Consider the following 27,651-nt stretch of genomic DNA (forward strand, 5'->3'; position numbering starts at 1 on the left):
AAATCTGCACATCCTGCGTTTACTTTGTGCTGTCTCAATTCTGCTTTGCTCATAGAGCACAGCACCTTTTCTGATGTGGGCATGCCATGCTGAGTGGTCCTGTGCCAGTGTCTCCCATATTGCACAGTCAAATCCAAAGTTCTTGAGAGAGACCTTGAGAGTGTCCTTGTAGCGTTTCTTCTGACCATCATGTGATTGCCTGCCCCATGCAAGTTCTCCATAAAATAGTCTTTTTGGCAAGCGTACATTTGGCATTTGAACAACGTGGCCAGCCCATCGGAGCTGTGTTCTCTGAAGCATAGTTTGAATACTTGGCAATTCAGTTCGAGCAAGGACTTCAGTGTCTTGTACTTTATCCTGCCAGGTGATCCTCAGAATCTTTCTAAGACAGTTCAAATGGAAGCAATTTAGTTTCCTCGCATGGCACTGGTAGACTGTCCATTTTTCACAGACATACAACAATGAGGTCATTACAACAGCTCTGTAGACCTTCAATTTGGTAGTCAGTCTAATACCTCTTCTCTCCCAAACTTTTCTTTGGAGCTTCTCAAACACTGAGCTAGTTCTGGCAATGCATGCGCCAACCTCATTGTCAATGTGTACATCCCTGGAAAGTACACTACCAGGGTAAGTGAACTTATCCACAGCATTCAAAACTTCTCCATTGTGTTGTAACTGATGGTTCCATGTATGGATGGTGTAGTGGTGGCTGATGGAGCACCTGTGCTTTTTTGGTGTTAATTATTAGATCAAAATTAGCACAGGCAGCAGAGAACTGATCCACATTTTGTTGCATCTCAGCTTCAGAGGCTGCAATGAATGCACAATCATCTGCAAACAAAATCATGCAGCAACACTCCCTCCACTTTGGTCTTGGCTTGCAGCCTTTTCAAACTGAAGAATTTATCATCAGTACTGTAGTTGACCTTGATACCATGTTCATCCTCATTGAAAGCATTTGTCAACAGGGCTGAAACACCATGCTAAAAAGCACGGGAGCAAGCATACAGCCCTGTTTCACTCCATTGGTGACTGGGAAGGCATGAGAGCTTTGTTCATTATCCAGAACCTGGGCACACATGCCATCATGAAATTGACGTACAATATTGATGAACTTCTCTGGGCAACCAAATTTTGACATAATTTTCCATAATCCCTCACAACTAACAGTGTCAAAGGCCTTGATCAGATCTACAAACGTTGTGTACAGACCTCTGTTCTGCTCCTGGCATTTCTTCTGGAGTTGTTGGGCAGCAAACACTATATCAACTGTTCCTCGGCCCTTTCTGAAGCCACACTGGCTCTCGGGTATATAACTATCTTCCAGATGAAGGATCAGCCTGTTAAGAAGGACTCTAGCAAGAATTCTGCCAGCAATGACTAAGAGAGAGATCCCTCTGTGATTGTTGAAGGACAATCTATTCCCTTTACCCTTACAGAGATGGACAATGGAGCTATCCTTCTACTCCTGGGGGTAACCTCCTCTTGCCATATAATGTGCAAAATTTCAGTCAGCTTTTGTATGAGCAATGGACCCCCTATATTGTAAATCTCAGCTGGAATAGAATCAGCACCAGGTGCTTTGCCACATGAAAGGAGCCTAACGGCCCTCAAAAACTCTTCTTTAGTTGGAACTTCAGCTAAGGAGGGACTGACTTCAACCTGAGGTAAACAGTCAATGGCCTCAGCATTGATTGATGATAGTCTGTTGAGAACACTATGGAAGTGTTCAGCCCTTCTCTCTAGGATCATGTTCTTATCACTAATCAATGTGGCTCCATCAGCACTGATGGTGATGCACTACAGGTTTTTGGTCCATAAATAGCTTTTATGGAATCATAAAAGAGCTTTGGATTGTTACTATTAGCACAAAACTGAATTTCATCTGCCTTCTTACTGAGCCAGGAATCCTGCATCTCTCTAAACTTTGCTTGTACTTTGCTTTTGATGGAATTAAATGTTGCCTTCTTAGAGGTGGACGAATTATCCTGCTGGTAAATCCTGTGGAGTTCTCATTTTTCATTTAGCAGCTTCTGAATTTCCCCATCATTTTCATCAAACCAGTCTTGGTGTTTGCGAGTGTTCTGACCCAGATGAGCAAACGTAGTGCTGTACACCAAATCTCTGAACGCTGCCTATTCCTCTTCTGCTCTACTGTTGCCAACTGTGTGTTGGCTCAACTTTCCCTCCAAGTCTGCAACAAACTGTTCACACTCAGAGAAAAGCTCTAATTTGTTGACATTAATTCTTCTGGTAGTCATTTTGCCTTCAGGTCAGCACTTTTGATGAATGTGAAAAGCTTGGAAAGGATAAGTCTATGATCAGTCCAGCACTCTGCACCACACTATTGCCTTTGTCACTCTCACATCTTGTCCGTCTCTTCTCCTTACAATCACATAATCTATTAGATGCCAATGTTTGCTGCAAAGGTGCATCCATGAAGTTTTATTGCATTTAGGTAAACGGAAGAGAGTGTTGTTGATGAGGTCATGTGATGCACAAGTCTTCAGCAGCAAATGACCATTGCTCTTGCTGTTTCCAACTCCATTCCTCCCTAGGACTCCCTGACAAGTCTGGTAGTCTGAGCCTACTCTAGCATTAAAGTCACCCAGAATTATAAGCTTGTCCTCTTTTGGCACACTAGGGATAAGGGATTCCAGGTCCTCATAAAATTTGTCTTTGACTTCATCAGGGTTTGTCATGGTGGAAGCATAGGCACTGATGATGGTGGCATGGCGTTTTCCTGCAAGTGGCAACCGCATTGTCATGAGCCTGTCATTCACTCCTTTTGGCAGGCATGCCAGTTTGCTGATTAGATTGGTTTTGATTGCAAAACCCATGCCAGCTTCACGGTGCTCCCCTTCACTGTGCCCACTCCAGAAAAAGGTGTATCCAGCTCCAACTTCAGTAAGCTGGTTATCATTTGCCAACCTTTTTTCCCTCAGGGATGCTATTTTGGATAAGGTACCTATTGTGTTCTCTTGCAACAAGAGTAGTTCTTCTTTCAGGTCTACTTGATTTTGTGTTGTCTATTAGTGTGTGCACATTCCATGTGCTGATGGTGAGTGGAATCATCTTTGCAAATGTTTTCATACATTTTTTTGTGTTTCGACCGCCGTAGTAATCAGGCCAGGGTTGGGTAAGCAGGCAATGTTTAGGGCACCTTTTCTAGCCCCCTTCCTCACACCAGGAGGTGAGCAGTGCGATCCTTAAAAGGCTGCTCAGACACCCAGGGGGCTGCCAAGTCCCACTGCTGCTTCCAGTGAGAAACGACCCTATGGCCTGGGCCGCCTATGTTCAGGGTTGTGACTACAGCTCCCAGTGTATCCGCACCTGCTGCTTCATCACTTGCCTCCTGCCACAGGACTTTGAGGCATAATAGTGAAATGGTATGGGTGATGTCTTTTGATTCGTGCGTAAGTTGGATTTAAGTGAGGCCAAGTTGCATGAAGTCATCAGCTTCACTCTCTCCCCCAGAGTCATCACAGTCCAGTGGCAGGACTGAGTCAAGATGACTGGCAATGGTTCAGGATGCAGTGGATGACCTTGGCGTCTTCAGTGTCTAACCAAATTCTAAGTGCTCCACCTAGAAGTGCCTGCTTCAGCTGCCTTCATGGCCGTTGAAACAAATTGTTCTCATCCACCCATTCCACCAGATGAAGTCTTTACATGCTTGGGGTAGACACCCCCCTAACTCACCAACAGGTTTGAGAACCCTTGGTTACCCTCAACCTGGTTTGGCCCATCTGCCGAAACGGTTTACTAGGGTGTGACCACTACGCATGCTGCAGCTTCTTGGAGCCACAGGTGAGAGTTAGGTGGAACAGGTGGACACCAAAGGTGGAAAGAGCCCCGAAAAAGGCTTGGCAGCCATCACACCAAAGGTACTGGTACTGGTCCTCCCTGAACACACCCAATACCCTACCTGACAAGATATGTAGATGATAGAGGAGTCAAAGATTATTTCAAGATTAAAAGTATGCAAGACTGAAGAAAGGTGATGTCATTAGAAAGATATAAGTAAATTGGAAAAGAAGCAGGATTGAGATGACTGGGAAGAAAATGAGTTTTGTTTGACATATTTTCAGTTTAAGGTGCCAGTGAGACATCCAGGTGGTATCATATGGAATGAATGTGAATAAGTGAGTGAAATCAGGAAACAGGCCAGGAATATATACACAAATTACAGAGAAAACCAAGTTTTTCTTGGAAGGGATAAAAATGCATATAAATGTCAAGTATGGTTTACTTACTACATTTATAATATACATGTAGCATGTTGACAATACCTGAAAAAAGGGAAAAACATTAAATTAAATTTGGAGAGAACATAAATTAAATAGTGTTCTTTCTAAGGAAGACAAAAATGATTTCAAGGGAGTAAGTATTAACAATCAGCAAGAATATATGTTACCCAAAAGCTGTAATATATTATAAGTAATAGCAAAGAAACACAGTGAAAGAGATAAAATATATTCTTGGGTAGAAAAAAAAAATTTAAATGGAAAAATAAAGTAATGGATCATTGAAGTTCCACAGCCTACTTACTTCTAAAACAATTTCCCCCCAGGATGTTTACTAGTAACAGACTCTTTCCTTAGCAGATAATCACTGGATCACATCTTCATTAGGTGAATATAAAAGATGTACTCTGTCTCATATCATGCTCAGCTAGTCTAACTTCTGCAAAATTTAAAGTGCTGCCTTTGATTAAGTAAAGGTCATATATCACCCTTGAAGTACCAACTTGTCACTTGTGCTAAAATAATGGGAAATGAGGGGCTGGCAAATACAAGATTCATCTGTTACTCAGAAGCTCTAAGGCTTATTACCTGCTTTCCTTTCAGGACATGCTTGGGCACTGGCACCTTAACCTCCAGGTCACTGTAGTCTTGAGACCAAGTGTAGTTTTCACGCACAGCACCATTGTAACTGTCGGGATTTTTCTGGAACTGCTCCTGTCTCCTGGGGAAGAACAAAAAACTTGAAATGCCAACTTATCCATATAGACAGGATAGGAAACTAAGGATCAAATATGACTGCCCATCATTTTTAAAGGATCAGAAAAAAAGTCAAAAGATGCTTTAAAACTCAGAAGGGAATAATCAAGTCAGATTTAATTTATGATTAAAAATTTGCTCTTTGTGGCTAGTTTCTTTACTGCTAATCCACCACTTGTCCCTAAGAACAACACAGAGACAGAGGGAAATGTTTGAGGGAATTAATATGAATATAACACCCTCATGTTTTACAATATAAGCAGCAACCATAGTCAAAAGTACTGTTTAACCCTTTTAAGATCCCATGAAGACTTAAGAATGGAGCCTGCTTAATTAAGCAAAATTCCCCTACTAATAAAATGTCTACTATTTATTTTCTTACAAAATGCACAGTTTAGTAAGAGGAGGAAAGTCAGGGCCTGTGTTAGAAAACTGTCACTACTGCCAAATTTTAAATCTCTACCAAACCTCTATTTCTTCTTACCAATTATATAAGTGACAGTCCGATATCAAAGAACTCATGATGATGATATGAAAAATATGCTTACAAATAAAGCTTAAAATTTACTCAATTTGAGGTAGGAGTAGAATAATGCACAGAAGATACTATTTTTAAACTGCAGAGAATCTGAAAACTAAAATCAAGTATCAGTATAAAAGCCCAGTAAGGAGCCAAATAGGCAGTATTTATTTAAATGTTGGCTGTAAAATTATCTAAAAATTAGTAAAATGCTATCCTAACTACTATAACTACATAATCCCAGCACCATGGGTTTATGGTCTAAATTAGACACAAAGGCAAGATGATTACAGAGAAGATAACATTAATGGATACCCAAGATTACAACATGGCAAAGGTAACTCTCCAGACTCACTGGCCCTGGCACACATTGGACTTCTTGGGTACATAAACAAGGTGATATGTGAACAGTTGTTTACTGTTATTGAACAAATATATAACTATATTCTCCCATAGCATCTACTATCAGGAACTTAACTTCTGCCAGGCAGATAATCACCAGATGGGTCCTTTATTATCCTTGTATATTAGGCCTCAGTGAAAAGAAAGAGTACCTCATACAAGTCCTCTTGAGCCAATGCCTCTAAAAATGGAAAAAAATCCTTGAAAGAATGCTTTTGGAAAAATCTTAAAAAAAAGGGTTGAAAGTAATTAGTATCAACTTGCCAAATGAATTCCAGCTCTAAGGGTCACTGTGGGAAAACACAAGAATAGAATGAAAGAAAAGAACGAAATTGATCACCGGAAAGTTTCTTGAGTGCAAAGAAAAGAGGTCACAGAATGGACGGAAAGAAAAATAGGTGAAGGTCCATTTAATATAGAAAGCAGAGAAAAACAATTGGAAAGACAGAAGATGAAGGAGTCCAAGGAGTCTTAGTATAATGGTAGTAGGCAAGGAGGATTAGCTAAAATAGCATTAGCTACCTTAGCTTTTTCTCAACACCTGTTTCAAATTTGTGATGAATTTAGTTCTCTTTTGAACTTTTATATATTGTTTCTTTTTGTGACATTTTAACCTTCTTAAAGCTCTTTCCCATACAATTGATGAATGAAGGAAAAATTTTCATGTGCTAAACATTCAAGATACAAACAGAAAAAGAAAACAGTCCTTGCTTTCAATGAATTCAGTTGCAGGTTGGATAGAAGGGCAGGAAAGGCCCAAGAGTCCTTAAGATGCAAGGGGAATGTTTGTCTCACAGGAGCGTTCTACCACGAGTGGGAAGGAGGAATAGTCCTAAGAGTCAAGTGTAGAAAGGGGATTCTGGGGTCCTTCATAGGAGAGGGGAAACAGATTGATCTATATAGGCAGGAAGGTTGAGGTTGGGGCTTTTCTGCCAGAAAAGGGTGAGGGCAGTACCACCTTAGCACCTCAAGTTGGAATCTTCTGGGCCCTCCGAATAGTATCTAGGCTAGTGGGAAGGACAAAGTAATGATTCTCACAACGATATTGTGAGGTAGTTAGAGCAAGAATTATTATTTCAAATCAAATGAAAATGTGCTTTAAAATACTTTGCAAACCTTAAAAGTTCTATGCAAATGCCAATTAGGAGAGCTCAGTATAATTAAAGAAAGTTTTTTTAAAGAAATTTTAAGTTATAAATTATTTTATTTTTTTAAACAAAACACATTCAAGGGGGCGGAGCCAAGATGGCAAAGTAGAAAGACGCACATACACATAGCTCCGAACCCACAAACCACAGAACGGCAGAGGGGACTAACCCAGGGCGAATTCTGCACCCAGAGACCAGGGAATATTGGAGTGAGGGAGATTTCTGTTCCGGAGAGACCTGCAAACCTCTCACGGGGGGTCCTTCGGGCCATGGACTGGGCGCCAGGGCGGGTAGCAGAGAGCAACCCTACCGCGGCAGCGACACCGTGAGAAAAAGATCCGAGAGGGCTATGGGATGGGATCTCCAGAGGCCACACGGATCCCCCCACCCACAGAGGGACCAGCAAACCTCTCGCAAAAGGTCCGTCGCGCTGCAGACGCGGTGCCCAGCCCGGACGGCGGCGGCCGTGGCTCCGAGAGACACAGTTCTGAGAGGGCTCCGGAGGCGGGATCTTCAGCAGCGGCACGGGCCCCCCCCCCACCAACAGGTGACTGACGGGGGTAGGTGAGAGAGTCTCTTTGGCGGGTTGAGAGGGGAGTGAGGTGCCCCCATGGCTCGGGCCCCCCCAGGAGGTGGGGGCTGAGAGGCGGCTGCGGACGGGGGAGCCTGGATCCATTGTGGAAGGTCTGTGCATAAACCCCCTGAGGGAACTGAGCCAGAGAGGCGGCCCTGCCCCTGACCTCAGCACCTGAGCTTAATTTAACACTGAATAACAGCCCTGCCCCCGCCAAAAATCCTAAGGCGGGAATCAGCATTTGAATCTCAGTCCCCAAACGCTGGCTGGGAGGACCAGGAGGCGAGGTGGGTGTGAGGAGAACATTCAGAGGTCAGGCCACTAGGTGGAGAAAATGCCAAGAAAAGGGAAAAGAAATAAAACTATTGAAGGGTACTTTATCGGAGAAAAAACACTTCCTCCCTTCCTTTCTGATGGGGAGGAACAAGGCTTGCCATCAGACAAAGACATAGAAATCGAGGACTCTGTGTCCCAGCCCACCCAATGGGCTCGGGCCATGGAAGAGCTCAAGAAGAATTTTAAAAATCAAGTTAGAGAGGTGGAGGAAAGACTGGGAAGGGAAATGAGAGGGATAAGGGAGAAGCATGAAAAACAGATCAGCTCCCTGCTAAAGGAGAACCAAAAAAATCTTGAAGAAATTGGCACCTTGAGAACTAGCCTAACTCAGCTGGCAAGGGAGGTGCAAGGGGCCAATGAGGAGAAGAATGCTTTCAAAAGCAGAATTAACCAAATGGAAAAGGAGATTCAAAAGCTCACTGAAGAAAATAGATCTTTCAAATCTGGAATGGTAAGGATGGACGCTAAGGACTTTATGAGAAAGACAGATATCTCAGAACATACCGCGCAGATTCGAAAAATGGAAGATAATGTGAAATATCTTATTGGAAAAACAACTGACCTGGAAAATAGAATCAGGAGAGACAATGTAAAAATTCTGGGACTACCTGAAAACCATGATCAAAAGAAGAGCCTAGACATCATCTTCCATGAAATTATCAAGGAAAACTGCCCTGAGATTCTAGAACCAGAAGGCAAAATAAATATTCAAGGAATCCGCAGAACACCGCATGAAAGAGATCCAAAAAGAGAAACTCCTAGGAGCACTGTGGCCAAATTCCAGAATTCCCAGGTGAAAGAGAAAATACTGCAAGCAGCTAGAAAGAAACAATTCAAGTATTGTGGAAATACAATCAGGATAGTACAAGACCTGGCACCTTCTACATTGAGGGATAGAAGGGAATGGAATAGGATATTCCAGAAGTCAAAGGAACTAGGACTGAAGCCAAGAATCACCTACCCAGCAAAACTGAGTATAATACTTCAGGAGAAAAAATGGTCTTTCAATGAAATAGAAGACTTTCAAATTTTCCTGATGAAAAGACCAGAGCTGGAAAGAAAATTTGACTTTCTAACACAAGAATGAAGAGAACCATGAAAAGGTGAACAGCAAAGAGAAATCATAAGGGACTTACTAAAGTTGAACTGTTTACATTCCTACATGGAAAGACAATATTTATAACTCTTGAAACATTTCGGTATCTGGGCACTGGGTGGGAGTACACACACACACACACATGCACACATGTACACATACATAGAGACAGAGTGCACAGAGTGAATTGAAGAGGATGGGATCATATACTAAAAAAAAAAAAAATGAAATCAAGCAGTGAGAGAGAAATATTGGGAGGAGAAAGGGAGAAGTTATATGGGGCAATTTATCTCTCATAAAAGAGGCAAGCAAAAGACTTATTAGTGGTGGGATAAAGAGGGGAGGCAAGAGAAAAACACGAGGTCTACTCTCATCACATTCCACTAAAGGAAAGAATATAATGCACACTCATTTTGATAGGAAAACCTATCTCATAATACAGGAGAGTGGGGGACAGGGGCACAAGCAGGATGGGGGGGAGGATAGAGGGGAGGGCATGGGGAGGAGAATGCAATACGAGGTCGACACTCATGGGGAGGGAAAGGACCATAAGAAAATAGAAGTAATGGGGGACAGGACAGGATGGAGGAAAATATAGTTAGGCCTATACAACACAACTAGTATGGAAATCATTTGCAAAACTAAACAGATATGGCCTATATTGAACTACCTGTCGTCCAAGGGGAAGGGGTAGAGAGGGAGGGAGCTAAAGAAGTCGGAACTCAAAGTGTTAGGACCAAATGTAATGTTCTTACCACTGGGTAACAAGAAATACAGGTTAAGGGGTCAAGAAAGCTATCCGGCCCTACAGGACAAAAGAGAAGACGGAGACAAGGGCAGGGAGGGAGGATAGAGGAGAGAGCAGATAGGTCACAGGGGCAATTAGAAAGCTTGGGTCGGGGGGGGGGGGGGAAGGGGAAAAAAGGGGAGAAAATTTGTAATCCAAAATTGTGTGAAAATAAATGTTAAAAGTTTAATTAAAAAAAAAAACACATTCAACTACATACACTATGGAACTAGATCATCTTAAAAGTATTCCTCTCTTAGAGGAATTTAATATTCAATGCAAACAATTTGATATGAAATAAAACCTTGGGTAATGCTACCATCCTTTTTCAGGCTCTTTGTGGGTACAGTGAGCAAAGAGGCTTGGCTGTACCAGGGCAGAGGCAGCAATGATTTCTAAAAGAGGCATTGATAAATGATAGGGTGTTGGTAGAAGACAGGAAAGGTTACTGACTGCTCCTTATTACCCTCTATAGATCTCACTACTTGAGTCTTCTTTGTAGGGATCCCAATCGGCAGTTATGTGAATACTTTCCTTTCTATGAGAGGCACTGTGATAATATGGATACAGTACTGGTTTGGAGTTAGAAAGAACATCCAATTTTCCAGATTCCTACTCCTGCTCTTTTCATTGTAACATACTATCTCCTATCCTTCTAAACTTCATACTTCAGGATTAGGAACCCATGTATTATAATCTTTGTTGAACAAAGAATGGGACAAAAGGGGACATGGGGCTGAGGAAGTTGTAGAAAGGTTGAAAATGGATGTGGAAATATGGTAATCTGAAGAAAAAGGAATAGGATAAGAGAAAGGGGATCTGGGAAAAACATTTTAAACATAGTGTATTCTTTTGTTTATTTTTAAGCTAACTAGTATCAATTTGCCCTTTTTTATTTTGGGTGGGGGGAAGCAACCACAGAACACACTAGGAAGTATCATTTTGGTTCCCACATGCCTGAGGAAGTGATGGATTCATTGATCACCAAATAAGAATTATGCTAGGTCTAACTCTTAAGACCCTCTATTGCTTTAGATCCCTGTTCTCCTTAGGAGTACTCTGTTGCAAGAGTCAATGATAAAACTGCATATCAGTAGTAAGTTGCAAGGCACTTTTTTAAATTCCCCAAATTCACATTCTCTTTAAATAAAGTTGATTATTTAAAGGACACACAATGTAAAAATAAACTTCTTTCATTTATTTTTTTGGCTCCTCTCATTTGCAGGTGGTTTTGAAAGCAACCACGTCCCCATTCACTTTAAAAAGCTACAGTCTGTTATGAGAACTTCAGTCACCACTTCCAGCTGTTAGTTCATAAAAATAAAAAGGGAATAGATGACCTCCTGCAAGACTGCTAATGGGAGGTTGGCATGGGTGGAGAAGAGGACAAAGGAAGTTCAGATTTAGGAAAGAGAAGCTTTACCATAAAGGGTGGGAATGAAAATGAGTCTGTAGCCTGTAGTCAGATTGAGTAGATTTTAATTGTCGTTACCTCAACACAGGTAACAGGGTCCTAAACATATTCAGATCTAAAGAACCCACACCGCCTTTCTCTTAGAACCATCACCTCTTTTGATTCCAGGGTGACAAAAGTGACACAAACATACATAGATGCCCATTTCCATCCTCTACCCTATCTTGCTGACAGTAGCACTTAACCTATAAGGAGCAGGGAACTTCTGTTCAATTCCAAAACCACCTGCAGACAATGGGAGCCAAAAGGTCAGGGAAAAATCATTACACAGTAGAGGGGAAGCAAAGCTATTGTAAAAAATGGTCATATTCAGCGCCTTCTCTACAAATACATATAATGATTTCAGAAGGATAAAAGTAGAGCACAGAAACTTACTCCTGACAGCTCACACATCTTCAGTCATAGCTGGTCAGGTATCCAACACCTCACTTAGTCTGATGATTTTCGGAAGTATCTAAGATTACATTTCATCAATGACTCAAACTCACCATGGCATCACTATACTAAAACTATGAGCTAAATGTTTTCTTTCATTTCCTTTTAAAATTTTACTTCATTGTTAACTTATGAGATAAAACAAGAACTTCTATAACATAATATCACAAAAAAATTGCACATGAAACTACAAATATATTATGTACAACTTGCTTTTCCTTTTAAATATATAATGGTTAGTATGAAAATTTCTTTTTTTCTCTTCCCCCCCCCCAGAGATGGCTACCAATAAACACAAGTGTGTGAGAGAATGTGTGTGTGTGTGTAAAATCATTCTAGAAATCTATCAGTTCTTTTTCTGGATGCAGATAGAGTCTTCCTTCATTGGTCCTTTGTAGTTAATTTGGGTATTTATAATAATCAAAATGGCTTACTTGCTCAAAATTGTTCTTAAAACAATATTGCTATTACCACATACAATATTCTGGTTCTGCTCATTTCATTCTTCATTATTTCATGCAAGAAAATTTTTATAGACAGTTTCTCAGATAAAGATCATATCTCAAATATATAAAGAACTTCATCAAATAAGTAAGAATACAAGTCATTCCCCAACTGATACATGGCCAAGGATATGAAGAGGTAGTTTTCCAATGAAGAAATCAAAACAATTTGTAGTCATATGAGAAAATGCTCTAAATCATTACTGATTAGAAAAATGAAAATTAAAACAACTTTAAGACATCATTTTACATCTATCAATTATCTAAAATGACTAAAGGGAAAGCAACAAATGTTGGAGGGATGTGGAAAAACTGTGGCACTAATTGTTGGTGGAATTATAAACTGATCCAACCATTTTGGAAAGCAATCTGGAATTATGCCCAAAGAATTATTAAATGCCTATACTCTTTGACCCAGCAATACCACTAAAACGTCTATTTCCAAAGATTAGGGAAAGAGGAAAAGAAACTATATATTCTAAAATGATTATAGCAGCTCTCTTTATGGTGGCAAAGAACTGGAAATTGCAGGAATGCCCATCAATTGGGAATAGTTGAACAAGCTGTAGTATATGATTATGATGGAATATAACTTATGCTATAAGAAATGATGAGCTCAATAATCTCAGAAATATATGGAAAAGCTTTCATTACTTTTTTAAGTACCCCTGTAACAAGCTACTAAATATTTTTAAAAAACAAGGCTGTAAATGCACAATCATATTAGTGCCCCAAAAGCAACAGATTTTTGTTCAGAAGACTAAAAACCTGGCTGCTACCATCCTCCTTTTGGGGAAGGATAAATATACATATTCTTATTCTGACTCTCTGTGGCAAAGAGGATCATTGTTACCAGACTCTATCAGGAGGTGAGTAGTGATAATTCCAAAACAAAAGCATGATGGGGTGGGAGGTGTGTATCAGCTTCTCTGGATCTCATTACTTGGCTTTCTTAAGGATATTTAAGGGCACGTAACACAGTATGTAAAAAGTTTTTCTATGAGAAGTGTGACAAAGTAGAAAGAGGGCTGGTTGAAGTCAGAAAGACCTGGGCTTAAATCCTGTCTCTGATACAAATTACATGACTATGGATAAGTCCCTTAACTTCTCTCTGAATCTCTATTTATTCCTCTGCAAAATAGAGATAATAATACTTGTGGTATATGGGGTAAAAATGAGATAATATAAAGTGTTCTGCAAACCTTAAAGTCCTATGAATGTGTCAGTTTTGGTGGTGTAATTATTTACATTTTTCAAGGGATAAAATGGGCATAGGGAGGTTCAGGCTATTCCCCAAACTGGTGAGAGAAGTAGGCAGAGATAGCATCCGTGTTTCCAGATTCCCAGTCCAGCGTTCGTTTTCATTGTAACACATTTAGGATCAATATCTTGTAACCTGTGTTGGATGGAATGCAGTGATAAGTGGACACAGTGCTGAAGCAGTTGCAAAAGGCCATAAAAACTATGATAGAAAGACGGTAATGTAAAGAGAAAGGAAAAAGAAAACAAATGGGCAAAACATTTTTAATGTAACAGTCAATGCAATCCTTTATTTAAAGTGAACTGGTACCAACCTACTTTTTAAAATTGGAGATGGAAAAGCTGCTACATAAATGTCAGCTACTACCTACTATTATTATCAGTATTGGTGACTACATTTTAACCACAAAAATATTAAATACTGCTATCAACTAAATTATCAGAAATATATTTTTCATATTATGACTAACAAGAGACATTCATGGTCACATTTCTTTTAAAAATAGCAAAATCAAAGGTGGAAGAATACTTCGATACAAAAAGATACTAAAAGGGATTACTGCACCTCATCCATATGAGTACTCCTTTAGAGCTGCTCCAATATAATAAGAAAAAAAACAGTCCACTAGAAAAACTTCTTCCTTGTACCAGTGTGTTCTCAAGATGTTAATGGGAAAAGGACCAATCACGGATATTAACAGCTCACAGTTACATAATACTTTAAGGTTTACGTACATTATCTCACTTGAGCCCCACAACAGCCCAGTGAAGTAAATACTTTATTATCTCCCTTTTAGAGATGAAGATAAATGAGAAGAGCCAAAAGAGACAGTAGCAGTATAAATGCCAGTAGGGGGAGGGGAAGAGCATACCTTCCCCTGCAACTAACTCTTCTGTTCTCCCTTAAATTCTGTACACCAATCCCTGACTTCCAGCCGAGCACTCCCAAGACTCTCCCCTTCCTATTTCCTTAGCCTATCTCCATTTGTCTTCCTTCTCTCACCACACAGAACTCTCTATTTCACTGCCCTTAAAGACTAAGCACATTCCCACTTAGATGATTAAAAACCATTTTATTAAGTAACCTGAGTTCAAAATTTATCTATCTTATGTAAAATAGCCAAATAAGAAGAGAAACTCTAAATCATAATATCAAACAAAAATAGTTATTTGATAAAACTAAAAGTTGGGGTTTTTTAAGGTTCTTTTTTTTTTTTTTAAAATAAGGAGATTAAATTAAATGACCTCTCTCTCAGGTCTTCTACTTCATAAAAGCAGAGAGTCTACCAAAAGCAACACTAACTATTGAGAATTCATAGAAACATGGGAAGACTTCTAGGAAAGTGAAGAAAGTAGAGCTGAGAGAATATACACTGCAACAATGTTTAAAAAAAATAAAAGACAACACTAAAAGGCTTTCAAAGGAACTAAGGTAAAAATATACTAAGACAAAGTTGGTAACAAACTATCAAAGTTAAGCCTCATAACCTTCCTTTCTATCTACCACAATGGAAAGTAACATGCACTATAACTTATAATCATTCTTAAAGTAAAGATTTAACTGTTTCAGGAAAATATGCAGGGGGAAGGAATTGTTTGCTTTTTAAACCGTATTTTATTTTTTCTAATTGTATGTAAAGACAATTTTAGTATTCATTTTTACTAATTTTGAAGTTCTAAATTTTTCTCTCTCCCTCCCCTCCCCTTTTCCTAAAATAGTAATTTGATATAGGTTACATATGTGCAATCACGTAAAATGTATTTCCACATTAGTCATGTTGTGAAAGAAGAAACAGCCCAAAAGGGAAAAAAAGAACACGAAAACAATAAAGTAAAAATAGGATGCTTCAACCTGCATTCAGAGGCCCTCAGTTCTTTCTTTGGACACGGACAGGATTTTCCATCATTAGTCTTTTGTAATAATTGTCTTGGAGTCATAGATAGTAGATCATTACAAAATGTTGCTGTTACTTGTGTACAATGTTCTCCTGGTTCTGCTCATTTTACTTTGCATTAGTCCGTATAAGTCTTTCCAAGTTTTTCTGAAATCCACCTGCTCATCATTTCTTTTAGCACAATAGTATTTCATTACACTTATATACCACAACTTGCTCAGCCATTCCCCCAATTGAGGGGCAAAGGAGGGGATGGTTAGGAAGTATTATGTTGTACCAAAATAAAATGTATCAACAACAAAATGCAGAAAACCTCTTCAAGGCCAGAAAAATATTTAAATACCTATATCACTAAATCAGGACTCCTGAAAGTTGAGATCAGTGAAGCCAAATTTTGTGCCACCTTCTATAGTGCTATAAAAAGTTTGTGGGTAGGCTGTCTCAGGCAACTGTAGGACTTACCTACTAAATCATAAACGGTTTGGTGGAAGGAATTTCCACAAAGGAATTTCTGAAGAAATCACAGATTCTTTAGAAATTTTTTGCTTTACTTAACGTTTTCTCTCGGGCAATTTTTTAAAGCTTTTAAACATAATCATTTACTTAACAAAAAGGCAAAAGACATAATAATAGTATCATAGATAATTCATGTATTAAAGTCAATGTATAAAACAAAATATATCAACATTTTCATATATACTTACCTACAAATATATTCAATTTCTATGTTGAAGAGTGGACACCTACAGGAACCTGGCAGGGAAGCACATGAGACTGAAAAACTCTTGGGCAATGTCATTAATTTTTTAAAAATCTGTATACTTCCCTACAATCGCATCTTTTATTCCACCAGTTAGCCAGCTGGATTTGTCATATTTTAATATCTCACTTTTATTTGGAGACATATTTTCCTGAGCTTCCAAAGGATCAAAGCTTGTGGTAAGATTTTTTTATTCCTTAACTATTACTTTTTGTTTAATTCTAATGCCAAATCTGGTAGTTATTTCCTTTTCTAAAACTGAATAACCATGTGAATGATGATGTGGTGTTCCTTTTCCCACCTGAATGTTTTACTTAATTAGATTATGACACCTGGCATAATATGCAACATGTTTATACAAAGCTATTACCTCCAACAGTTCCTGTTCATTACTTTTATCCCTTAGAACTATGTCCAAGATTTTCTTTTCCTGTATATTCTAAAACTTATCCATTACAGAGGGTAGTCATTTATCTTATATAGAAAGCCTTACTTCCATCTTGTCTCAACCAGGTATCCATCAGTCTTTGTATAGATAACCAAAGTTTTCCATTACTAACTGATCTAATTTTCCATTTTTCCTAATCATAGGTAAGCACTACCAACCACCTCAGTTTTATTACCCTAGTCAGAGGATTTTGTGACATACTTTTTATTATTTGTTTTATTTACTTGCATATGGAAGTTCTACCCATAATATATTAAAATTAGAGAATAAGGTGGGAGATACTCATGTAACACACAGAGGCATCCTGGAGAGACGGATAGGGGTATGAATTTACCGTAACCACTGCTTTTTAAAAAAAAAAAGTATCATATGAACAGCAACACTGTGATGACTAACTCTGATACACTTAGCTCTTCTCAGCAATGCACGGATCTAAGACAACTCCAAAAGACTCATGATGGAAAATGCTCTGCACATCCAGAGAAAGAATCCTGGAGTCTGAAAGCACAGTGAAGCATATCATTTGCTCTCCTTATCTTTTGTTGTTTTGTTTTGTTTTGTTTCTTCTTTCTCGTTCCTTCCATTGGTTCTAATTCTTCTTTACAACATGACTAATGTGAAAATATATTTAATATGAATGTATATGTAGAGCCTATATCAGATTGCATGCCCTCTTGGGAAGGGGGGGAGGAGATGAAGGGGAGAAAATTTAGAACTGAAAATCTTATGGAAGTGAACTCTGAAAACTAAAAATAAATTTTTTAAAAAAAGAAAAAAGTGTCACATGGAGTGGCACTGAGTAAATTCTCAGGAAAAAAAAACTTAAAAGAATGCCTTAGTTACACCTATGTCTAGAGCAATGGACATTTCCTCCATTACCATTTCCATCCAAGGTGGCAAAGTGTCTAAGGAGCAACAAGAAATTCCCCTAGAACATCAAGGATGAGAAATGTAGAAAAGTATAGATTCAAATTATTCCCTCTGGTTTCAAGAGTCACTTCTCCATTTTCAAGAATCTCACAGCTTTCAAACACAGAGAGAGGAAGACCATCCCCTCCATCACATAATTACTTACATCACACTCAAATCACATAGAGGCATCCTGGAGTAGCACTGAAAGTGCCTGTTCTGTGGCTCATCAACTCTCCAGAATTTATTTACTGTCATAGAGAGGTAAAGAGGGAAAGAGTTCCCACATGAGGAGTTCCAACTGCTATCCTGGTCATTTCAATTAATCCTAGTTTCCTTGTCTGTCCCCTTGTGATCCCAGAATGCCCTAGATAACAAAACCACAACTCTACTTAATCTAGATCTGTATTCATGAAAAAGTGAATTCACCACTTAGTAAGCCTTGATTTCCTTGGTTATAAAATAATCACTACACTTCCACAACTTTAAAGATGTCAAACCTAGACTTTCTACTACTTTGGATTTAGAGAGTTTTTATCTATGACAATACTCTTTCCTATAAGATTTTAAGCTAATTACCTGGCATGAAATCAATCCTCACAACTGTTTAAAGTTTCTTATGTTCAAGGAATCTAGGTAACTGAAGGAAGCCAAAGCCATGGCTGGATGGTATATTGAAGATCTAACATAAAAGAAATAGTAGAGACATTTCAAGAACAAGTAATATATAGTTTGTGTCAGTTTCTTATAAATGTTATATCTAACCTTTATCTGTTAATGTGACACAATAATTCCTCCCTTTCCCCCAGTTTCTTTCTTTCCTACTTATCTTGGATACATAACTTATTGTTGAGCAAAAGCTTTTTCATTTTTTAAATAACCAAATCTGGTTTTTATCTTTTACTTCTTCTAAGCCAGTTTTATTCCCCCCACCCCCCCCACCCCACCTCTATGTGATCCAACAATCCCTTGTCCTCCACGTTTTTGGGTTTTTTTGATGCAAATAGGGTTAAGTAATTTGCCCAAGGTCACACAGCTACTAAATGTCTGAGGCCAAATTTGAACTCAGGTCCTCCTGACTGAAGAGCTGGTATAGTGTCCACTATGACACCTAGCTGTCCTCTAACTTTTAATGGTGTACTTTTTTTCCGAATCATGGTGTTGATTCATTTGAATTTTAATCTTTTCCCAGTTTATCTAATGGTTTAATTGATAAGGAGTTCTTAGCACAACATAGCTGTATTTAAAGAAACAAACATTAGAAACAAAGGAGTGACCATGAACACTTTATCTGGATCAACTAACAGAAAAGTATTAGAAGTCTTTAGCTAAATAAAGTTTTAGGTTTATATTCAAGACATGTACAGTGTTGAGGGGGAAGTTGGGGGAGGAAGAGGAGAAATGGATTTGGAGTCAGAGGGCCTAGGAGTTCAAAAAATAACTCTGACACCTTCTTTGTGACTCTAAACTAGGGTCTGCATGCATGTGTGTGTGTGTGTGTGTGTGTGCGTGTGTGTGTTGCTGATCAAGGAGTCTCCATTTAATCAACTTTTTAAACTAAAATATACACCCCCAAATTATCTTAATTTATGTATTTCCCCAAATTAGAAAAATACTTTTAAGAAATTAGTGGTTTGTTTAATAGTTATCAAAGAGAAGTAATAGTTTTGGTGTAATGAATAAAGAACTAGCCAGAGTCAGAAAGTCCCAGATACAAGTCCTGCCTCTGAAACTACCATGTGACTATGGAGAAGTTAACTCCTTGATGCCCCCAGGAACTCCATAAGACTACAAAAGTTATAGAAAATTACTGATTTAAATTGGTGGAGGGAATTTCCACACCTGGAGATGTCCACAATGATGTAAGTAAGCATAGGTTCCACACACACCCCGTCCTCAAACTTAACAAAAGTAATTGGATAAATAATTGATGATATTGTTAACTGAGATTCCCACATTATGTTTGGAGATTTTTGACAAACTATATTAGGACAAGAATTACAACCCAATGCCCTCTTTCTAAGCAGACCACTTTTTAACTTCTCTAATGATGATAAAGTTCTTGGAGGTTAAATGTATTATTTTCTCATTCAGGAATGTAAACAGTTTAGCCTTATTTAAGTCTCTTACGAGTTCTCACTCATCTTTACCTTTTTATGCTTCTCTTCAGTCTTGTGTTTGAATCTCAAATTTTCTATTCACTTCTGGTCTTTTCATCAGGACTACTTGAAATGCCTCTATTTCATTAAATATGTATTTTCTCTGTAGGATTATACTGTTTTGCTGGGTAGATTATACTTTGCTATAGCCCTGGCTCCTTTGTCTTCCAGAACATCACATTCTAAGCCTTCTGCCTCTTTAAAGTGACAGCTGCAAAATCTTGTGCAACACTGACTGTGGCTCTGCAGAATCAGAATTGTTTCTTTTTGGCTACTTGCAGTATTCTCTTCTTGACTTGAAGGCTCTGGAATGTGGTTATAATGGTTATAATATTCTTGTGAGTTTTCATTTTGGGATCTCTTTCTGGAGATGACTGGTGAATTCTTTCAATTTCTACTTTGTTCTCTGATTCTAAAATATCTGGGCACTTTTCCTTTATAATTTTTTAAAAATATGTTGTCCAGGCTCTTTTTTTATCATGGCTTTCAGATACTGTAATAATTCTTAAATTATCTCTCCACGATTTGTTCTCCTGATTAGTTGTTTCTCTGATATTTCATGTTTTCTACTTTTTTCCCCATTCTTTTGACTTTGTATTATTGTTTCTTATCACCTAATGGAGTCATTAGCTCCCCAATTTCCAATTTTAAGGAGTCATTTTCTTTAGTGAGATTTTGTACTTCTATTTTACCATTTGGCCAATTCTGGTTTTTAAGGAATTATTGTCTTTAATATTTTTCTTTTGTATCTCTTTTGTCATCTGGCTAATTATTTAAGGTGTTATTTTCTTCAGTACTTCTGTGCTTCCTTTATCAAACTGTTAATTGTGTTTCAAAATTTTTCCATTCTCATTTCTTTTCTCAAATTTTTTTCTCTATTGCTCTTGATTTTTGAAATCATGCATTTGCTCTTTTTTTTTAAAAAAAGGTTTTTCCTTTGGTATATAGCATGACCATGCCTCCTGCTTTTTTGATGCTTAGTAAAATTTTTTCAATGCCTCCAGTTGTATTTTGCGTCTTTCTTTTGTAAACGTATTTCTTATAAGGAACAGATTAGAGGGTTTTGTTTTCTTATTCAATCTGTCGTTCTTTTAAATTTTAGTGGATTGCTTAATCCACTCACACTTAAAATTATGAGTTATGTTTATATTTTCCTCCATTCATCTCTAACAATATGCTTTTTTAAAAAACATCTAATGAAGCCAAAATTAGCAGGAAAACAAAGTCAAGAAGAAAATTTTACAGCAAGTTTCTCTGATAAAGGCTTCATTTCTCAATTATATATAGAACTAAGTCAAATTTATAAAAATAAGAGCCATTCCCCAGTTGATAGTCAAAGGATATAAACAGGCAGTTTTCAAAAAAAGAAATCAAAGTTATCAACAGTCACAGGAAAAAATGCTCTAAATTACCATGATTAGAAAAAAATTATAACACTCTGAGATACCACCTCACACCTATCAGACTGACTAACTGGGCAGAAAAGAAAAATGACAAATTGTGGACGGGATGTGGAAAAACTGGGATACTAATGCATCATTGGTGGAGTTGTGAACTGGTCCAACCAGAACAATATGGAACAATGCCCAAAGGGCTATAAAACTCTGCATACTTTTGATCCAGCAATATCACTACTAGGTCTGTACCCTCCGGAGATCAAAGAAAAAGCAAAAGATCTGTTTATACAAAAATATTTAGAGCAGCTCTTTTTGTGGTGACAAAGAAGGAGAAATTGAGGGGATGCCTATCAATTGGGGAATGGCTGAACAAATTTTGGTATGATTGTGACAGAATACTACGATGCTATAAAAATGATGAGCAGGATGGTTTCAGAAAAACCAGGAAAGACTTATATGAACTCATACAAAGTGAAGCAGAAACAGGCAAACATTGTACATAGCAATGGCAGTATTGTAAGGATAAACAACATAGCTACTCTGATTAAGACAACGATACATGACAATTCCAAAGGACCCATGATGAAAAATGATATCTACTTCCAGAGAGGTAAAATCTGAATGCAGACTGAAGCATATTTTTTTAAACTTTATTTTTCTTGTTTATTTTCCTACATGGCTAATATGGAAATATTTGTATAACTTCATATGTATAACTGATATTAAATTGCTTATCTTCTCCAGGAGGAAAGGAAAGGTTTTCTAACTCAAAATTTTAAAAAATAATATTTAAAAAATTTCACATGCAATTTGGAAATATTTAATGGAATAAAATTGTATTTTGAAAAGTTAACAGCCCTTTTATGTAATAATAAAAACACAGTAAGGAAGGTAAATCTCATTCCAAGTAACTACAAAATGCATAAAATGTCAGGATCAACCTACCAAAGCATACAAAAGACTTTTATAGATTCAATTACGAAGTGTTTGCTTAAAGAAATAAAGAATAACCTAAATAGCTGGAGGAATATTCAATGCTCATGGCTTGGCCTTGCCAACAAAACACAAATGAAAATACTACCAAAAAATGACAATACTACCAAAATTAATTTATACTTTTAATGCTGTACTAATAATTACCAAAGATATACTTTATATAACTTGATAAAATAATAACAAAATTCATTTTGAAAAAAGATCCAAAATATCAAGGGAAATGACAGAAAGAAGTAGAGTTGAAGGAGGACTAGCACTTCTAGATTTCAAACTATATCTAAAGTAGTTGTCGTCAAAACTGTCTGATATTAGTTAAAAAATAATCAATGGAACAAACTAGATAAGGGAGAATCAGAAACAACAAGATTCAATAATCCAGTATTTGATAAAGTGGGAAATATAAATTGCCTAGGAAAAACCTCATCTAATAAAAACTGCTGGGAAAACAGTCTGGTAGAAATCAGGCTTATACAAACACCTTATACAGTTATTCTACAATATGTTCTAAATGGCTGAGTAACCTTAATATTACAGATAACACTATAAAAAAATCAGAAGAGTAACATATCATATACTTTTTATAGCTCTGGGTAGAAGATGTATTCTTAAACAAGAGAAAGAAGCAATAATAAAAGATAAAATAGATACTTTGATTAATCAAATTCTTCTGATAAAGGTTTGAATCCAAGGTATATCAAATACACACATATGTATGTATGTGTGTATCTACACACATACATTCATATGTACAGAAATTGTTGCTGTATGACTAAGCTACTCCCCAACAGATAAGTGGATATATTCATTGTGTTACCTTTGCCAGCATTATATCCTTAAAGTATGTAATAAGTAAGTAGTTCTCAAAAAAAGAATTCAAAATATTCACAACCACATGATAAAACACTCACTAATAAGAGAAATGCAAATCAAAAAATAACCCTGAGGTTTCACCTCGCACAATGAAAACTGGCAAAAAATGACAACAGTCAAAATTAGAGGTATTAAGGAATGACAGACAAACTAATATACTGTTGGTGGAGCTATGAAATATATAACCATTTTGGAAAACAAATTGGAATTATGACTAAAATGTCCATACCTTTGACCAGAGGCTCCATTCTGTCCTAATGGAGACACCCTGTTTCCCAGAGTTAAGACCCAGCAAGCAGGCTGTGCGCTCTGAACTTGGCGTAACAACAATCCTTTGCACTCACCCTCTGGCAAAATCCCACATAATTACTGGGTTGCTTTGACCAGTACCAGGTGTTCTCTGAGTTCAGACAAGCATTGGACAAGCTTGGACAAGTTCTGGTCACAAGCCCTGCTATGAATCAAACTTTTCACATTGTTGCTGTAATCCCTCATTGTCAGAGCTACAGTTCACTGCACAGCCACTGTTATAAGTATTGAAACCTATCCACACTAAAGCAGATCTCCCCACTCTGAGCAGGCCCCACCACAGGTATCTAATTTGCCTCCTTGCTTGCAGGCCATTTCCTTCACTTTGAAATTAAATTTCTGTTTGATTCCTGACTCTTCTGTTCCTAGCCTGCTCTGTTCAGCTCTCGCCATCCACAGGTTAAAGGCCAGTTCAGTCAAGTTGACAATTCCTATGTTTATACCCCAAGGAAGCCAGTGATGAGAAAGTCCCTATTTATTCTAAAATATTTATAGTAGCACTTTCTGTGATAGCTAAGAACTGGAAACAAAGTAGATGCCTATCAACTGGGGAATGGCTAAAAAACTGTAGTACATGATTGTAATGGAATTACTATGCTATAAGAAATGCTGTAGAGGGCAGTTAGGTTGCACAGTGTCAGACTTGGAGTCAGGAAGATTCATCTTCCTGAGTTCAAATTTGACACCAGACACTTACTAGCTGTGTGACCCTGGGTACTTAAGCCTGTTTGCCTCAGTTTCCTCATCTGTAAAATGAGCTGCAGAAGGAAATGGCAACACTCCAGTATCTTTGCCAAGAAAACCCCACATGGGGTCACAAAGAGTTGGACATGACTGAAATGACTGAAGAAAAACAACAAAAGGAAATGCTGTATGTGATGAATACAGAGAAGCACAAAAAGATCAGAACTGATGCAGCATAAAGTAAGAAGAATGAAGAAAACAATACATACAATTACTATAATAATGAAAGTGGAATTTACCTAAGGGAATTTCAGAATTCATGAACATGGAAGCAGTGCATCTGTAGATGATGGCAAGGTAAACGTATGACCATCTTTGTGTATAGGTGAAGTGAGGAAGAGTAGGTCATGTGAAGTGACAGAAATCTAGTAACTGTGAGGTTATTTCAAGAAGGATCATTATGTACAGTAAACTAGTATGAGAGCAGAGAGAAAGAGACTGAGTCAGGCACCGAACTCTTTGAGGAAAAGTAACAACAGCTACCAGATTTTGACTGAGGTGAAAATACAGACTGAGTGAACTGCAAAGGAGGAGAGATTATCAAGGGATGGTGTAAAAGAAAGTAGCAATGGAGAATAAGGAGTATTCCAACTTCCCTACTCTAGGTGATAAATACCAGTTACCTTTTAAACTTCATAAGTTAATTTCTCGAATAAGTTTGCTTTTAATACTAAAATTTTTCATTCAGTAAATATTTATTGGCACCTACAATATAAGACACTGTGCTAGTCATGAAAGTGAATACAATGAAGTAACTTCCTTAAGAAAAGAACAGCCAACAGAACTGGGATAACCTATAGAACCAGCTAAAAGAGAAGGTCGTGATTTTTTTTCCCACTCCCTTCATTAAAAATTGAATTGAAAAATTAAAATATATTAAAAATTAACAACAGCTACATTCTAAAATGTAATAACCAATGTCTAATTCTGCTCTCCTAAATCCTTCCATAAGAAGCAACTTGCCCCAGGTCACACTGCTGGTGTCTGGGGCTGGATTTGAATTTAGGTTTTCCAGACTCCAGGCTCAGCACTCTATCCACTGCTCCATTTGCCTCTCTAAGGGGAAAATAAATGCTTCTTGATTGAAAAAAAATTTTAATCAAAACTGAATAGAAAAAAGGAAAGAATTCTAATTAATGCAATAACCAATAACAGCTCCAAATGGTGGGAAGGAGGCATATAATACTGAAAAGATGAGGGAGGGAGGAGGAGGACGACAAGTGAATTGGGAAGGCCTTTAAAGATAAACAATGAATTTGACTTTTTTGTCAAGTTACTTATTTTTATATATTACATATATCTTTTATATCTTTTATTTTTATATACACACACGTATCTTATCTTCTCCATTGAATTTAACTTCCTTAAGAGCAGGAACAGTTTTTATTTTTGTTTATATATCCCTGGTGCTTAGAACAGAGTCCAGCACACAGTAGGTGCTTTGGGAAAGATTTGTTGATTGACTCATCTGGCAACCAATGAGGGGCCGTTAGTTTCCTTAAACAAGTGGAGTGACCATAATCAAAGTGGTTTTTAGCATCATGAATAAAATGTACTAAGTATAATGGCACAGGGCTGTGAGGTGGTAGAGAGGAAGATACTAGATACTAGAAACATGAGTGCTCTACACATATTAATCAAACATTTGCTAGAGAGAATGATTATGATAATGGGGACAGAGATACCACTGAAGAGGCTCCTCCAATAAAACCAGGTCTGGATGATGGTGGTAGTGAGAGACATGGAACAGAAAAAAACAAATGTAGAAAAGAAAACTAAGGTGGAAAGAACAAAATTTGGTAACTGGATGAAAAACAAAGGTAATTCCAAAGTTTACAGCTTAGGTGACTGGCGAGATGGTGGTAACGATGCCAGTAACAGGGAGACTGCTAGCAGCAGGAAGGAAGTTTTGAGAGGATAGCAGTAGGTTTGGTTCTAGACAAAGAATCAGAGTTTTGGGTGATAGAAGACTATGTAAGTAGAAATAAGTGGCAGCACATTACAGTGGAAAGATTAATGGGGTTCAAATATTGACTGCCACTTACTACTTGTGTCACCCTGGTCAAGTCACATAACGCCTTAATGTCCCAGTTTTCTCATTTGTAAAATGGCCTCTAAGGTTCCTTCCACTCTAAAACTACGATTCAGTATTCAGAAAGAAAAAGAAACTAGAGCTCAGAAGATAGGTCAGGACTGTTAGATTAGGGAATCCTCTGAATAGATGAACCTAAGAGAAAAAAAATGTTTTCTGTGCTAAAGAGTTAACACAGAGAAAAAAGAAAACAGCAGATGACCAAATTAAGGTCTGGTCCTTATAAGGAATGTCTGAAAAGACAAAGAGAAGATAGTGACACAAAGAGAGATCTCTCTTATTAGAGTGGTTTGAAGCAAGATACACCTGTACAAGATTCTTACTACGTAACAAAGAAAAAAGACTAGAATGTAAAGGTTTATGTTAACTAACTGGCATTCTAATATTACATATATGTCCTGAGGTCCTGGTCAAAGAATTGTTGTTTTTATAATATGGAGCATCAGCTACCTAGAAGATGTCACATCTATCATCCACATGAACAGCAAAAGCAATAATCAGTAACAAAGGATTTATGGGAACATTAAAGTTTAATAGTTTTAAACCTTTGCAAATAGCAGTGTTCTATACCCATTTGTGGCAGACTGCAAGGAATTTATCTGTGAACAAAACTGAAGAATGCTGCTGAAAAAACTTCAATGTTTATAAAACTTCTTTGTCATCCAATCTGATCCTCCCCAAGAACAGGCTCCTGTATGTAAAAGTTTCCTAGATTCTACAGCCCTAGTCTTGCTCCATAAGGAAGTATCAATGGCTGACAACTCAGATGCTCAGCAAGTCTGAAATCAGATGTCAAACAATCAAGTATTCCTGGAACATCCAATAACTTCATAGTAGATGTCAGGTTAAGTGTTTGTTTTTCCATTTCAACATTCCTACACTTACCACTTGCTCCTTAAATAAATGCTTCAACAAAAATTTTTCTTAAAAGTTCTGCATTACTTGGTAAACAAAATACAATCCCCAAATCAACATCATTTTAAATAACAACACCAAGGGTAATTACATGATTGGAACAAATTCAGGGGGAAAGGAATAGAATGACTTTAGAATTCATCAGGGCTACAGTTAATGTCTACTGGAGAGTTCTTTACAGTGAGTTATATAAAGATCTTTCCAATAAGTACAGTTACAGCAAAACAATTGTCAATTCCAAAGTCACCTATGTGAAAGATTAGTTTGGACAGTATCCCATTTCTTTGGGCTTCTGAGGCAAAGCAGTCATAAAGAATTGCCATAAAAGAGCTACATAAAATGGAGCATCTCCCTAGAGTCTCACCTTTCTCACAACTGAGAGGATATATATTCATAAGAGGCATTCAACTCATCCTCAAATTGTATCTACTGAACCCCTACATTCACAGAGTACAGTATCAAAAAAAGTAAAGCAGCCACAATATATTTTGTGACTCAACATGTAGTAATGAATAGTATAACCCCAACTGCCTCACCAAAAAAAAAAAAAAAGGAAAACAAACCAGGGATAAAAGATATGAAAAAAAGAATTAACAGCTTAGGAAAAAGAAATAAAAAAAAC

General features: G+C 37.6%; 1 protein-coding gene across 1 annotated transcript in view; it reads right to left on the minus strand.

The window, feature by feature from the left end:
• Positions 1 to 27,651, minus strand: part of NUDCD3 (NudC domain containing 3) — a 109,210-nt gene that overhangs the window by 38,603 nt on the left and 42,956 nt on the right. The window contains exon 3 of the mRNA XM_072633752.1: positions 4,833 to 4,965. Within this exon, the coding sequence (XP_072489853.1) occupies positions 4,833 to 4,965 (133 nt within the window). The remainder of the gene's footprint in view (positions 1 to 4,832; positions 4,966 to 27,651) is intronic.

This window comes from Notamacropus eugenii, chromosome 1 (assembly GCF_028372415.1).
Source record: "Notamacropus eugenii isolate mMacEug1 chromosome 1, mMacEug1.pri_v2, whole genome shotgun sequence".
Classification (NCBI taxonomy): Eukaryota; Metazoa; Chordata; class Mammalia; order Diprotodontia; family Macropodidae; genus Notamacropus; species Notamacropus eugenii.